This window comes from Lepisosteus platostomus, chromosome 8, assembly GCF_059453375.1.
Source record: "Lepisosteus platostomus isolate fLepPlt1 chromosome 8, fLepPlt1.hap1, whole genome shotgun sequence".
In the NCBI taxonomy this organism is placed as follows: domain Eukaryota; kingdom Metazoa; phylum Chordata; class Actinopteri; order Semionotiformes; family Lepisosteidae; genus Lepisosteus; species Lepisosteus platostomus.
This window is the reverse complement of record NC_142618.1, coordinates 23,940,464-23,954,829: the sequence shown is the minus strand read 5'-3', so window position 1 is coordinate 23,954,829 and position 14,366 is coordinate 23,940,464. Positions and strand designations below refer to the sequence as shown.

Here is a 14,366-nt window from a genome sequence, read left to right as displayed (position 1 = left end):
ACATGATTGGATAGCTTGTTTAATGCTCTCACAACTCTTTGCACAAAGATGTGCCATGTGTTTTTGGTTTAAAATAATTTCCACATATCGTGTATAAAAATATCTGAAGTCACATCATATAGCACAGGAATAAACACATGATTAACTTAGAAAAGTCCTTTAACTTCTGATGGAATTCATTGTACTGTAAATTGAGAAGAATGTGTGGCCTTTGTAACATACAGTACAGGTACCAAATATCAGCTTGGTAAGCATACAGTATTTTGTCAGATAATGTAATTGATAATTGACATCATAAAAGCCTGAAATTTTAAGAGTTTCTCTAAGACATCAGAGAATGTGTTATTTCTGTGCTATTCTTTTGAAAGTAGTTTGGAATTTCCTAATGAGAGTTTACTACGTTACTTCTTAATTCTGAGAAAGTGACTCATCTGTGCCTCAATCTACATGTCGGAGAATGTTATGTTCATGAAGTACTTCAAATTTATCTCAGATCTTAGATTAAAAAAAAATAGCCCAAAATATATTTTCATCTTATATTTATTGAACCTAGCCAATATAATCAGTGTTGTATTTAAACATTTTTAGTAGCACTGGTTGCATTCAAATAATTTATAGTAAGCAAAGCTCCAATGTCTACCAATATTTTAGAGGCCCCAAAAATGAATAAATCAGTTGATAGGTTGTTGTTTGTTGAAATGCTCATTTTAGAAATGTATTACCCATTTGTTGCAGGGAAGCAAAGGAGAGATTGGCATACCTGGAATTCCTGGTCAGCCTGGACCTATGGTACAGACATTTGATTTTGTTTATTAGTTAAGGAAGTACAGTGTAATTATTGCTTTTCTCATCCTGATTTACACTGTCGGCTTCATCTTACAGCAGTTAGCATACAGTACATGAAGAAAACTACTAAAATAATTCTGTCAGAATCATTCTGTGACTTTTTGCCTGCTTACTTCAAGATCCTTATAGATTTACAATGGCATACCATGGTAAAGGCAGAAGAAACAAATAGTGAAAATTAAGTAAAAGCATGGTAATAGCATGGTGTGGTAAAGTACTATACAGGGATTTGTGGCAAGATAAGGTACAGTAGATGCATGTTTAATGCATTGTGAAACATGAGAAAACTAAAAACAAATATACTGTACAAATAAAGGAGTGTCCCAGAGCCCAGAACAAGATCAAGGTAATCAAACAATTCTGAATTAAGAAACTCTCTCCTCTTCCTTTGACAGTTGTTTCTCTTACTGTGCAGTTGCGGCCAGCACCAGAAACCTGGCATGGTCAGGATTGCAGCTGATGTTCTCCTGGGTTCTTGGCTCATTTAGCATGTCATTTATTATGCCAGATTAGTACTAGATGCCACTGGAGATGCCTGCAATAATAATTTTAATAAGAAAACGTTTGTTTTATGTACAGTGAATGTAGCTTTCACTGCATATTCATTACACCTTTGGTTTGATGGCATCAAGTGATAAACTAATTTGATGGGATCAGAATGAATTCTTTTATAGCAAATCTAAAACCTCCTGTAATACCTCTATTAGCCTAAAGCCTAGAGCTTTACGTCTTCAGTGTCTCACAACTGTTTTTGCAATTTTGACCTGTCTCCGGCTTTATGTTAGCATTGGAGAGTTTGGAGAAAAGAAGCCTTATTCTTGTAATTATGTTTGATTTGGCTTTTAGAAGGAAACGGGTTTAAAAATGTACAGTTTTTCAGATAAAAATGTTGCTAATACTTCTGTACGGCATTCCTTTTATGGGATTTTCTTTTGCTATTTAGGGGGAGCAAGGAATCCCTGGGAAGAATGGACTCGGTGGCCCAATGGGACCAAAGGTCAGCCACTCATTATTTAGAACAATATAAACACATTCTGAAATTAAAAGAAAGTGATTCCATAAGCGGTGGTGTACAGTACAACTGGTCAAGTGTTGCTGGAGATGGGCATCTGCCTTTTGCCACACTACAGTACATTCAGTGAGACTTGTGGATTTTTGTAGTTCAGGTGGGTACAGTAGCTGCGTCAGCATGCGTAGGCTGCTGACACCTACGCAGCCTACGCATTTTTGGACACCTATGCTCTTGTAGTTCTGTCAGATTAGTTTTCCATTTGATGACTTACTGGACTGTAGACACTGTGGGGCTCACAATATGAAAAATGGCACATGTTTTAACAGTACACGCCTCAACATAAATAGCTTGTTTTGTGCCAGGATTGGACCAGTGTGTCTCTTAGAGCATCTTCCAGCCCTAAGCTACACAGCTCTGAATTCCCCTGTGCAAACAGCCAGCCTCCATTGCAGGAAACATCAGGGTTCCTAACGAGTAACATGACTATGACAGGCTCAAGGACTTGGTATACATGATTCTTCATCCCTCCTGTGCTTTTACAAGAGTTATAGTAGTGGGTTTTGATGTAGCAATTTGAAACTTGGGAGTCATTAAAATAAGGCTATTGGACGATTCAGGTTTTGAAATAAAAAAAACGATCACATCCAGGCACATTAATAAGAAAACTTTACATAACCTATTGAACAATGTCCATTATTCGTAAACTCAATATTCAGCATGACAATACTATGATTCATAAAGGAACTGAGATATTACTGTTAGAACTTTTTATAAGCATTTTGTTTTATCATCCTATATTTTCATTAGAAGTATAAAACATATTTACAGTCAGTGTATTGTTAGAGATTTTTTATTATAATGTTGGATGTAAAACATTTGTTTTTATGTGGGTTCAATTAGAAAATCTAAACTTTTTCAGACACGTTACCCTTCATTTCTGTTAATCTCTCTTCATATTTTCAAAATAAGACAATTTAACGTTAACCTGAGTAATTGATTCAAAATTTATTAGTAGTCTAAACAAATGTCATAGTTTGTGGTAAATTTAATAAGTACATTTAGCATCTTCTTCTTCTGAACAGGAATCATCTGGCCTTTGCCAGAGGATAGCCTTTAACAACATAGTTAATTGTTCCAGATCCCTACAACCTTTTTTTTGTAAAACACTGTCTCCTTTTTTTAAAAAAAAGTGTATTTTATTTTTTTAATGTCAAAAAAAAAAACAAAGACACACACATATACATACAAATAGAGCACAAAAGACATCCACTGACACAGGAGAATAAAAAGAAAAAGTACTCAAATATTAATATTTAAATACCTTTAGAAGGCTTATAAATGAAGCCAAGGGAAAAAAATAAATAAAAGAATCAAAGATTCTTCAATTTCTACCACATAAGCACGGACAATCATATATTATAAATCCCTCTTGTTTAAAATAACATCACTCCTTTAACAGTAATAACATTTTTACTCAGTCCCACTTGATTGCTGTCAGGACCTGGGAGCGGACAGTGTGTTTCTGAAACATAACGTGGACTGGTTTTTACCAGCCTCAAATCCAAGGAAAGAACAAAATTGCTTACAAGGCAGTGCCGGATTTCCTTTGCCCCCTTGCTATGCAATGATGTTCCAGAATCCAGTACTGAAAGCACTCTGAGCCCGTGACCCCATTCAGCTCCGTGAGCAAAGACAGGGGTGATCTACACATACCTGAGCTCTGCAGCGGTGCCCAGGTGTGCCAGGCATTACCACTGTTCTCTAGAGGCGGCAGTTCTAGGTATATATCGACCAAACGCTAGTGCGCTGATCTTTGGATCCAAGAAGAGCAGCCTCTGGTGGTTATGCCGAAGCCAAGTTCCTCAGGACTTCCTCAAGTTGCTCAGGACCCACGTGCACACACGCATGTCCAGACCCCGGCTGGAGAGTCACTCCAGGTGTACTGTACATATGTATGTCCCAGCCCTGGCTTCGACACACCCAGAGAGTCACTCCAGCTGCACAAGTGCATACCCCAGCCCTGGCTTAAATACACCCAGAGAGTCACTCCAGCTGCTCCGCTCCAACACACCCGGAGAGTCACTCCAGCTGCACATGTACTGTACAGTACATGTCCCGGCCCTGACTTCAGCACACCCGTAGAAACACTCCAGCTACTCAGTTTCAACATGCTAGTGAAGCCACACTGCCGCTTGGCGAGAGGCCAGCCGAACTTGTTCCTCATTAACAAAGTTAAGATATTTCCACCACCTGCTAGTCTGAGGCTCAAATCAACATGCATCGTTTAGTTGAAGCAACAGTCTGCATCACATTTCTTAACAGCAACCCCACTCATAATCGTACTGTGGCTTCTCTTGTGGAGCTGACAGCTGTGTCCTGAACCAGCCAGAAAGCTGTACCCTTTGGCTTTTTTTTCTTTTTTTAAGGATATAGGATATGTCATAATAAAAAGACATTACAAGAAAAGACAGGAGAGAATTAGAACAGTGTCTCCTGTTCTCAGTTTTAAAAGTTCTTCTGTGTACATTCCACTTATGTCCTATGGTTTCTTTTTTTACAGTAATGTCTCTGAAAATGACACAGAGTTAACTTTATCAATGCATTTGAGGATTTTGAAAACTTGAATTAAGTATCTTAGACTTATTTGTTCAAGTCTTAAAGGTTCCTTCAGGCTGTCAGTGTAGGACATTCCTTTAAGTCCAGGAATGTATCTGGCTTCTTTTCTCTGGACTAATTCCAGAGCAGCAATATCTTTTTTGTAATCATAGCAACTAAAATTGCATGTAATATTCTAAATGAGGGCTCACTACTGAATTAAATAATTTTAACGACCCTTGATTTAATGTCTGCACTTTTAACTTTATACAGTTTCATACAGTATACTGTAGGACATACTGCATAGAGTAATTCCCACTATAATTCCCATTCTAACAAATACAGCACATAATAAATAAAAGAGTATAATTAATTTTTTTATTACTTCCATATTCATTATTCAGCAGTAAAATGTCAAGTATCACAGCATTGTCCCTTGGTGTCTTTTTTGTTTCTTCCTACTTCTCTTAAGTAAGGCATACAAAACCTTTTTTGATTAAAATCAAATACAGCAATGCAATATGCTGTACGGAAACACAGTAAAATCAAATAAGAATAGGTTACTTTTTTATCAGTAAAAGGAAACTTACTGTATACTATCTATTGTATAAACAGTACTATACTACCTACTGTATATATTAGTGTTTATTTCCTATATAATGGTATATACTATACTTAGGAGCAAGTAATAGGTTTATTCCATGCTGAAAAGAGAAGAAAGGAAACACAACGTTTCAATGTGTGAGTTTCAGTTGGGCGTGGATTTTCCTGTATTTATGTTGGAAAATACAAGTCATTGACAGTGTTCCGTAATTCTTAATTCTGGGCCTCATGAGACTTCAGCGGTATATGGTATTCGCTAGCTACTACAAGTGTTAATCACCGGTGTTGTCACCAAGAAGGCTATTGATCTGTCACAGCTGGAATATGTTTCTTTTAGGGATTTGATGCCACATTAAAATACAGACATACAGAGTAAAACACATGGGCTCTGTCCTACTTCCAACTTAAAAACACAAGACATTCATAGCTGAGATTCCCAGATTGAAAATGTGTGCTAAAGAGAAATGTATTACTGTGAAAATTCCCAAAGTATATAATATATATATAGTATATGAATATAAGTAGCGCATTTGTTTTTACTGGGGACGTTTTTTTCTTTGTCATGAAATGCAAAGATTTTTGAAAGCTTAGGAATGAGCAGCAGCGACCCATAGTTGTTACTTTGAAATGTCTAAGTAAACCTTTTCAAATAGATAGTTGATGTGATGATAGAGAGCACCTTAAGAAAATTTGAATACTTTAAAATTCAATTCAGAATAAATTTACACTCAGTTACTATACAGTATATAATAGAGCATGTCCATAGCTTGCAGAAGAAGGACTAACAGTTCTCTGACAGGATTAGCTTGCTGAATTTGGATTTGATTTGTAAATGTTGAAAAAGTATTAATGTCTTAAAATGTTATTGGAATTTAACATTTCAATTCTGTGTTTGTCCAGGGTTTTAATTTAAACTAAAGTTATTCATGTCCTTAGAAAATAATAGAGACCATTTATACATATGTGGACAGAGGCATTATACAGTAGGTTCCAAATTTTAGTTCTCTGGATGAGCTGTACTTAAAGTCCTGTTAGCACCAAAATGCAGTTGTACAGTTGCTTTACAAGTAAATCGAAAACAAAAGACATGACTCAGTACTGTAACATGCAAATTAAACATCTGTCAAAAATATTTATGTAAATACATGATGTTAAAAGGAATTTATAACTCAGTCATCATTATTTTCTAAAGCCTCCATTGACTTCATTGGTCTCAAGAAATCTCTTTTTTAACTGTTTAATTCGTTTTTAAACATTTCTTGTTGAGTATTTGACAACTTTATGACAACTTTTAGAGTTTGACAACTCTATGGAGAACCTCTCCAGGCTGTACAACCTGCACTTGTGATCTGCACTATTCGTCCTATAACATACATATTTTTCTAGCTTAACCATACAGTCACTGAGCATAATGTGACCTTTATATGATTATTTCATTGTGAAGTCCATGGACGGCACAGTGGTGCAGTGGTTAGCATTGCTGTCTCTTAGCACAGGCACCCTGGGTGCAGTTCCAGAGGTGGGGTGCTATCTGCATGGAGTTTGTATATTTTTCCTGTGTTCACGTAGGTTTCCTCTGGAAGCTCTGATTTCCTCTGTCCGTCCAACAACATATTCGAAGGTTCATTGGCTTCTGGAAAAATGTTGGCCCTAGTGTGAGTGAGTGTGTGCTGTATCTGTGTCAGTGTGTGCCCTGGCATCCTGTCCAGAGTGTATACCATGTTGCACCCTTTGCTTACTGGGATAGGGTCTGGCTCCAGTGCAATCATGAATTGGATAAACACGTTTTCAGTGTGAGTGTCACCTTTCTGCATTAATCGTAGCAGAAATGAGACAATCCAAAACAATTTTCATTTGACCATTTAATTTAGTCCCTTTTGATTTGTGAGTCAATTAGTTGCTGGTGGTAAAAATTAATGTCTTATATTTTTTATTGCCATGAAGCTCTGCTTCAAACGTGATATTCATTAGGTCAATGATCTTGAATGGTAGTTGTAGTGACAATGTGTCAGCAAGATGCAGTTTTGAAGGTTCCCAACTGTTGCCCTCGGAAGTGATCTATGATCCTGAACCAGTGGATACCATAATCCATATTATGATTCAACCATTCAAGTGAATCATAACTATTTAAGACACATTAGTTGACAATAGATTATGGGACAAAACAAAATAGTTATTTAGCATTGTAGTATTGGGAAATACAAGCAATATATTAATGTCATAAGCACATACAAAGTAAAACATGTTCATTCCTGCATTAACAATAATAGGATTAAAAATATTGGGAGCTTCAGCACAGATCCTTTCGATCTTTTCTCTTGGCCTTTTGTACTATAATGTTTACTCTTGCTTGCAATTCTTTGTATTCCAGTTTTAACTGGATACAGTTTTTCTTTAAATCATTTCATAAAGTGCTTATTTCTTCTTATATTTTCTTATAGTTTTATTAATCTTGCACTAGTGCTATCTGGAATTTGATTTGCTTACTCTTACATAATACATTTCTTTGAGTGCCTGTGGCATGCATTGAGAATTAACCTTATATAAACAGCTTTATCAAATGAATAAAAAAAAACTATCAATAAATCTAAAGATAAATCATATGCTTGGCTTGTGTCCATTAGTGCCTTTGCTCATTCCAACAAGTCTAACAAGGTAGTTAAGTAACATTTACCCCGTATATTTTCTACCTTTTCTAAATCCATCTTGACCGTTCCCGTAGAATCTTATTGTCACAAAGTTGATCCTCTCACTTAGTTCTTAGTCCTAGATCTTTTATATAGTCTTAAAAATAAAACAAGTAAGGCTCTTTGGGCTATAATTACTAGGTTCAGTTTCTCTCTTTTTATGGATGGCATTAACAATTTTCCAGTCAGTGGGTGTTACCCCTGTGCTGAGAGACAGCTGGAAGAGTTTTGCTATAACAGACTATGAATATTTACTGTATAGCTGTTAGTAGAGCTGTTGAAACCAATAATGTTTTAACTTGAATCTTTGGACAGTGATACTGTGTTTTGTTTCTGTGTTGGTTTCCCTTTAATAACAGTTATAGTTGCCAAAATGGGAGATACAGTACTGCAGGTTTCTAGGTCACTTTTAATACAATATCATCAGTTACCAATGGCAAAATCCTACTGCAAGCCAGCTGTTTAGAAATGGGATCTCTTGAATGAACATATTAACACTCTGCATCTTCCAGAACAACTGTCCATTCCTCACTTATATGAACAACCTACCTGTGTAATTAATAAAAAGGTAATATGTCTTGCAAGTATTTTATAAATTAAAGATGAAGGATTATGACACTCTAGAATGAGGTTTGGGCACTCCTGATATATGGTCTCATAATGAAAGATTACCATTACTGTTGCGTCAGTGTTATCCTCTTTTCCTGCAACTAAAATATGCATACAATCTTTATCACATTATTACATTGCAGTGTGCAGAATGTTTGCAGTCATTTTTCCAACATACAATTTTGTAAGATGTCTTGTTTAAAGTAAACAAACCATCACGATGTTGAAAACCTACGAATGTGGATGCCTATGATATTAACTTCGTTTTTGGATTCTAAGAGCATTCAGTACCTGATTCCAAGTGAGGATCATGTTAATACTGATGGATGAATCTCTGATACCTCTGAGAGGGAAGTAGAGATTTAATTGCCAATTGTTCTTCTCACTGTCTGTGACCTGTCAGATGGAAGGAAGAGGCAAGTAACTGCTAGAAGATTAATTGGAAAAAATATTTGGGAAGAAACCAGATGTACTTGTTTCTCTGCTTCTTTGTGTGTATTTAGTTAACATTTTGTTTGACATTGAGAGCTGGCACTCTCAAAACCTGAAAAACTTTTAGACTTTGTAGCCCATTTCAAAAAGGTATAAATTGTGCTGATTTTCTATATTCCAAAGGTATTAAAGTAATAAGAATGGACATAAATGTAGTAAAAAATAATTTGGAAAAACACTGTATTTAGTGCAATATCAAGTTTCAATTTTGAAAGCAAACTCATTCTTAAATGTTAAACATATTTTAACTTAATACAAAACATACTTTGCAGTTTCAAAAATGACCAAATAGTCCCTAAAAATTATATCCAAGGATTGTGGAATTTTAAGAAAAATTCAGTAGGAAAGTTAATAAATAATTGATAGTTTAATCCCAGGATACACAGAACACTACTAAAGTTGCTTTGTTAAGCATAAACATACAGTATGCTTTAGTACTTCAGATCAAGAAAAAATACATTCTTTCTTGTAAACATGAGTGTATTGAAACATTATATTTTCAAGGAACTGAGCTTTTTCTTGTTAAATACTCTTTTGTCTTTCGTGGTGGGAAAATGCTTTAGATGCTTTGGAAGTTGTGTATATTCTGCACGATTTTCTTCCCATCTATGTTTTGGCAATGTAGTCAGGTGACATGCAAAATAAAATATTTGTACTGTTGGTACACACACGAGTGTGCTTGCTGTCTGTTGCCTGGCTTCAAGGTTTTCTTTGGGAAGACTTCAAACTTTTTTTCTTGCCATCACAAGAGCATTTTCTTCCCTCTAGACTAAATAAGACATGGCTGAATGGGATACTATTCACGTATTCAGGGTAAAACTAAAATCCCATTTGTTTTCCATCTTATCTAGAAAGACAGCAAAAGCCAAATACCAGTGCTGTGCAGGATATGAAGGAATTGCTTTAAGCGTAAAATCCTTAATAATTTCCTGTTATTATGACATCCTTCTAGGCTCTGTATTTCAGTGTATTTTGATAGTAGCATGCGTCACTTACAGTATATAGGAGCATGAATTTTGAAAAGAAAATTATAATATGGTTAAGGAACAACTGAATGTTGATTATGTTCACTGTAAAAACAGTGTGGATTGTGTAAGATCCATTCACACAGCCAAAAACAGAAATTCAATCATTCAAGTAGATTCATTTTTGCCTTTACCTTTTGTATCGACTGTAAGTTCATTTTTCCCTAATGTTTATTATTATTTGAAAATGTAGAGATCAGTTCACTTGCACGAATCGGGAAAGGCAGCCATGTTTTATCAACCTCAGGTTGTTTGTTGGACATAAGTCTTAAATTAGCTGCCTTGCAACATAAACTGATAACAACATTTATTTTATTAATTTTGCAGTCTGTTTCTCATTTTTTTCTAATGTAAACTAAACACATGTAACTTTGTATTTTGTGACCATTCAGCATGTCTACATCTACATCTGCATCTCTCATAGGGTTATATGGTTATACTTGCACACATTAGGGCCTTCAGTAAGATTTAACCTGTGATTAACTAGAAATTATATGTTCACTGGTATAGGATATGCAGGAAGCTATTATTTGAAAACAATGTTTAAGAAACAAATGTGGTTTAAAAATACACTGTGCTTGTTTGGAAAGAAATTAAATAAGGAAATTATTGGTCTTCCTTAAATCCTACAACACAATATTTAGGTTTTAAGGAAGACCAAGTTCTTCTCTGGTGCTATAATATTTCCTGATGGTGAGTGCTGTCTTTAGTGATGTAGATTGCTTACTGGCTGGGACAGAGACATTATGTAACTTCTAAGGATATCTCAATTCCCAAATACAGTTGTTCTCAATAATAGAGCACACCTGTGGCTGCTGGTTTTTGTTAATAAAAATGGAAGGACATGAGGGTACATCTTGCGAATCCATATACTGTATGAAAATAATTATTATATCCACTGTTCTGTTCATTTCTTAAAGGGGAACTGCAGTCCCAATTTCTCAGACCAGTTATTAAATCTCAAAATAACAAAATAAATTAATTGCCTGTATCCAGCAATTTTACAAATTCCGAATAAAGGACAAAATCTTGAACTTCGTGAAAGTACTGTATACAGTAGTCACCATGTTGCCACAAACCCCTGGTCATGCCATGGGCGAGAGTGAGAGAACTGTGACATGATGCGACCCTTCCTGCTCACTAGTTACTGTAATGACTGATGTACAGTAATGCAATGTACGAGTGAAAAAGTACAGGTTATGCATTGCAGCAGGCATTTCACTGCAGAAGTGTTCCAACGTGGTCTCAGAGTTAAAAAGAAAGTTGTATTTGTTGCCAGAATTTTCTCAAAGTTTAAAGAGATGTATTCACAAACCAGCTTGTTTACAATGTAATAGGGCTGCTTCACCTCACTGGAAGTTTGGCTGCCTCGTTCTGAATTGCAAAATAAGGCGCTGCGTATACCTGGAAATTTAGGTCATTTTGTGATATAGATTGGAGGTTTTAGACTTTATTGTGTACATTTTACTTTCATTGTGGTTTGAAATACACTCATCAATGCTGATTGTTTTTAACCCAGAAATATAAAAATGGCACTGCAGTTCCCCTTTAAATATAAGCACTTACTGTATCAATGTTTGGAGTAATTCTTTGGTCTTACAATAGTTTGATTATTAAGTATTGTTGCAATAATCATAATTTCTTACAGTCTTAAAATTAGACGTTTGTCAATCACATTATTTGAACAATTTTAGATATATGTGAAATATTTCTCATAAATCATTGGCAGAAACAAAGTTTGGACCTGCATGAAAATATTAGTTTTGGCAAACTGGATGCCACAAGAGTTTCAGGGCATTCAGACGAATTAATTTGTCTTGTTTTTTAATAAATATTAATTGTGTAGGGGAGTGATTAATTTTAGATATCTAACAGTGATTCAGCACTTCTAACATAAGCAACACAGTGAAGATTAATGAAAAACCTGATTATAGGTTTGTAGTTATGAAAGGTGGCTTCTGTGGAATTTGTTAAAAAATTGATTTAGTTTTGCATTTCTTTGGACAAAGTCACTTAAGCTAAAAAACATTATTTTTTGTTACATTTTATAATATGTTTTATAGGTCTTACTGTTATTTTAAATATGCCAATGTGTTCTACAAAACCATAAAAACAAAAATGAGAAAAATAACGAGAACAGTGATGCAAAAAGAAAATAATTTATTTAGGTCCTCAACTATTAAAACCTACTTGTGGCAGAGTAGTAAAACAAGGACTCAATAAAAGACTGGAGGCATAAAACATAAAGAAAAACATTATGCCGGTGTTACGTGTTTGCCTTAGACAGGGCCTGTTCAATGTAAAAAAAGAAAGAAAAATAGTGCTTGATGGCTTATGCAAGACCATTTTTTTTATTTTAAAGCTACAGTATAGCTTTTTATGTAGCTTCCTTACAATTAAAAAATCCTAAATTTAAAAATCTGTGTAAAATGTTTGTAAGCCGTTTATAATTTACTGTCTTGGACTTACAAAACTATACTGTACAGGTATTTCCACTTTTCAAATATACATCCCTACTAAAATCGAGAATGATATTTTCATAAGGAGTGATCCTGTCTAAAGCAATGGCTATGGCCCAGTATATGGTATAGGCTTTAAACTATAAAGTATACAGGGCAGACATAGGGAGATACCTGTTTTTTTGGGAACTACGGGAAATGAGCATTCAAAGTTAAATTGGCAGTCTGTTAAACTGTGTCATGGAAAAATATATCTACTACAGTTGCAAATGATTGGACTGATAATGAAATCTGATTACTCATGTTTTCCACTGTTAAGAACTGATGGACGAACTGATCAGGCTGTGGAGGAGAACCCAGGAGACCCTAGACTTCACTTTCATTGTCTCCACTCTACAGGCAACTAGTGGAGGTGTCAGGGTCTGGTGTTTGTTCTGTTCATATGAGACAGCTGTTCTGACCATTCTGGATAAAACGCATATGTCAACGGAATGTCTCAGTTTCTCACTGTTAATCCATATGGGTACGGCATATTCCAGTATGACAAAGTCATTGTGTGCATGAGAAGCAAGAATTGTGGGGGAGTAGTTCTCAGAAAATTAGATGGACTTGAGCCATCTCTCCCGGCCACTACAATCCCTGTTTCACAGCCCCTTTCAGCAAATGGGAAGTCCTAGAATGCCACATCAAAAGCATTTCCGTTCTTCCCACATCTGAAAAAGAGCTACATTTGCAAATCACTGTACAGTATTGGTGGCTGTTGGTTACGTGGTCCCATATCTTCATGAACATTTGGTAACACCTAGTGGAACTGATGTCATGATGTGTTGTAGCTGTAATTACTGCTGGAGATAGACCGACCCACTAGGGCTAATCTCTAATAATTTAGAACATTAGAGTACAAGCACATAATAAAGATCTGGAAACGTGAATAAATGAATTTACCAATCTCTAAAATAAAAGAAAAAAAATTGGCTTTCCTCCTGTCAATGTTTAACATTTAACAGATGATATGTTTCCTATTATACTGCTTTCTAAAAGTATTGGGATAGCAAAACCAAAAATCTTATATTTGTTTCACATTTAAACATTTTGTATTTGTCATTATAAGATAATGTAAATGATATGAATAATATCCATTTTAGTTTTGGGCTATTCCATGTATACAGTACATTTGATCATATTAGAACAAAAACATACTTTGTGTTCAACCCAGTCTGTTGTGGACCTTAGGTGTTATCTGTGTGAAGTTTGTATATTATTCCTATGCTCACGAGTGTTATCACTGGGTGCTTCGGTTTTCTCCCACAGATATCTTGGTAAGTTAATTTTTGGAAAATTGTCCCTGGTGTGAATGTGTGTATGTGCGTCTGTATGTGCCCTCTGATTGCCTGGCATCCCATCCAGTGTCTGTCCTGTCTTGGACCTGTTGCTTCCCAGGATAGGCTTTTAGAAAATGGATGGATGAAAGCAGATACAGCGCCATGCAAAATATTTGCAAAATAATAAAATAATTTTTAAAGTGCATAATTTTAATCAAAACCTGAATGCTCATTTATATTTGTATCTATGAAATTTTAAATGGAAACAATAACTGAAAAGAAAAATAGAAAAGCTAAAATTTATTGATTACATGTACATAGTGTAAGTATACACCCTCTTTTCTATGGCAAACCTACTGTAAATTAGTTGAAGTGCATACAATTTACCTAAAAGTCACCTTTGATATGCTCTAAAAACAGCTGCTTTAAACATAAAAATAGAACAAAAACCTAAAAGCCCCAAAATGAATGTAAAATTGACCTTACATTGTTTTTCTACTAACAATAGACACATAAATGCTGTGATATTACACAAACGTTGTTTCCCTTATCAATTCTTGTGGTATTTGGGTGAAAAGACAGGTTCACTTCCTTCTTTGTTCCAGTCTATTTTCTTTTAAAGACTAAAACCTCTTTCCTCTTTCCAGTGTTTTGCATTCCAGTGAAATGTTTAATAAACCTGCCCTGTCTTGGCATGCTGTATCTAGAAACACAGA

At 35.2% G+C, this 14,366-nt stretch overlaps 1 protein-coding gene across 1 annotated transcript in view; it reads left to right on the top strand.

Annotated features, from left to right (window-relative positions):
* Nucleotides 1-14,366, top strand: part of LOC148657097 (uncharacterized) — a 68,410-nt gene that overhangs the window by 26,009 nt on the left and 28,035 nt on the right. The window contains exons 14-15 of the mRNA XM_088642929.1: nt 736-789; nt 1,790-1,843. Coding sequence (XP_088499055.1) covers nt 736-789; nt 1,790-1,843 — 108 coding nt within the window. The remainder of the gene's footprint in view (nt 1-735; nt 790-1,789; nt 1,844-14,366) is intronic.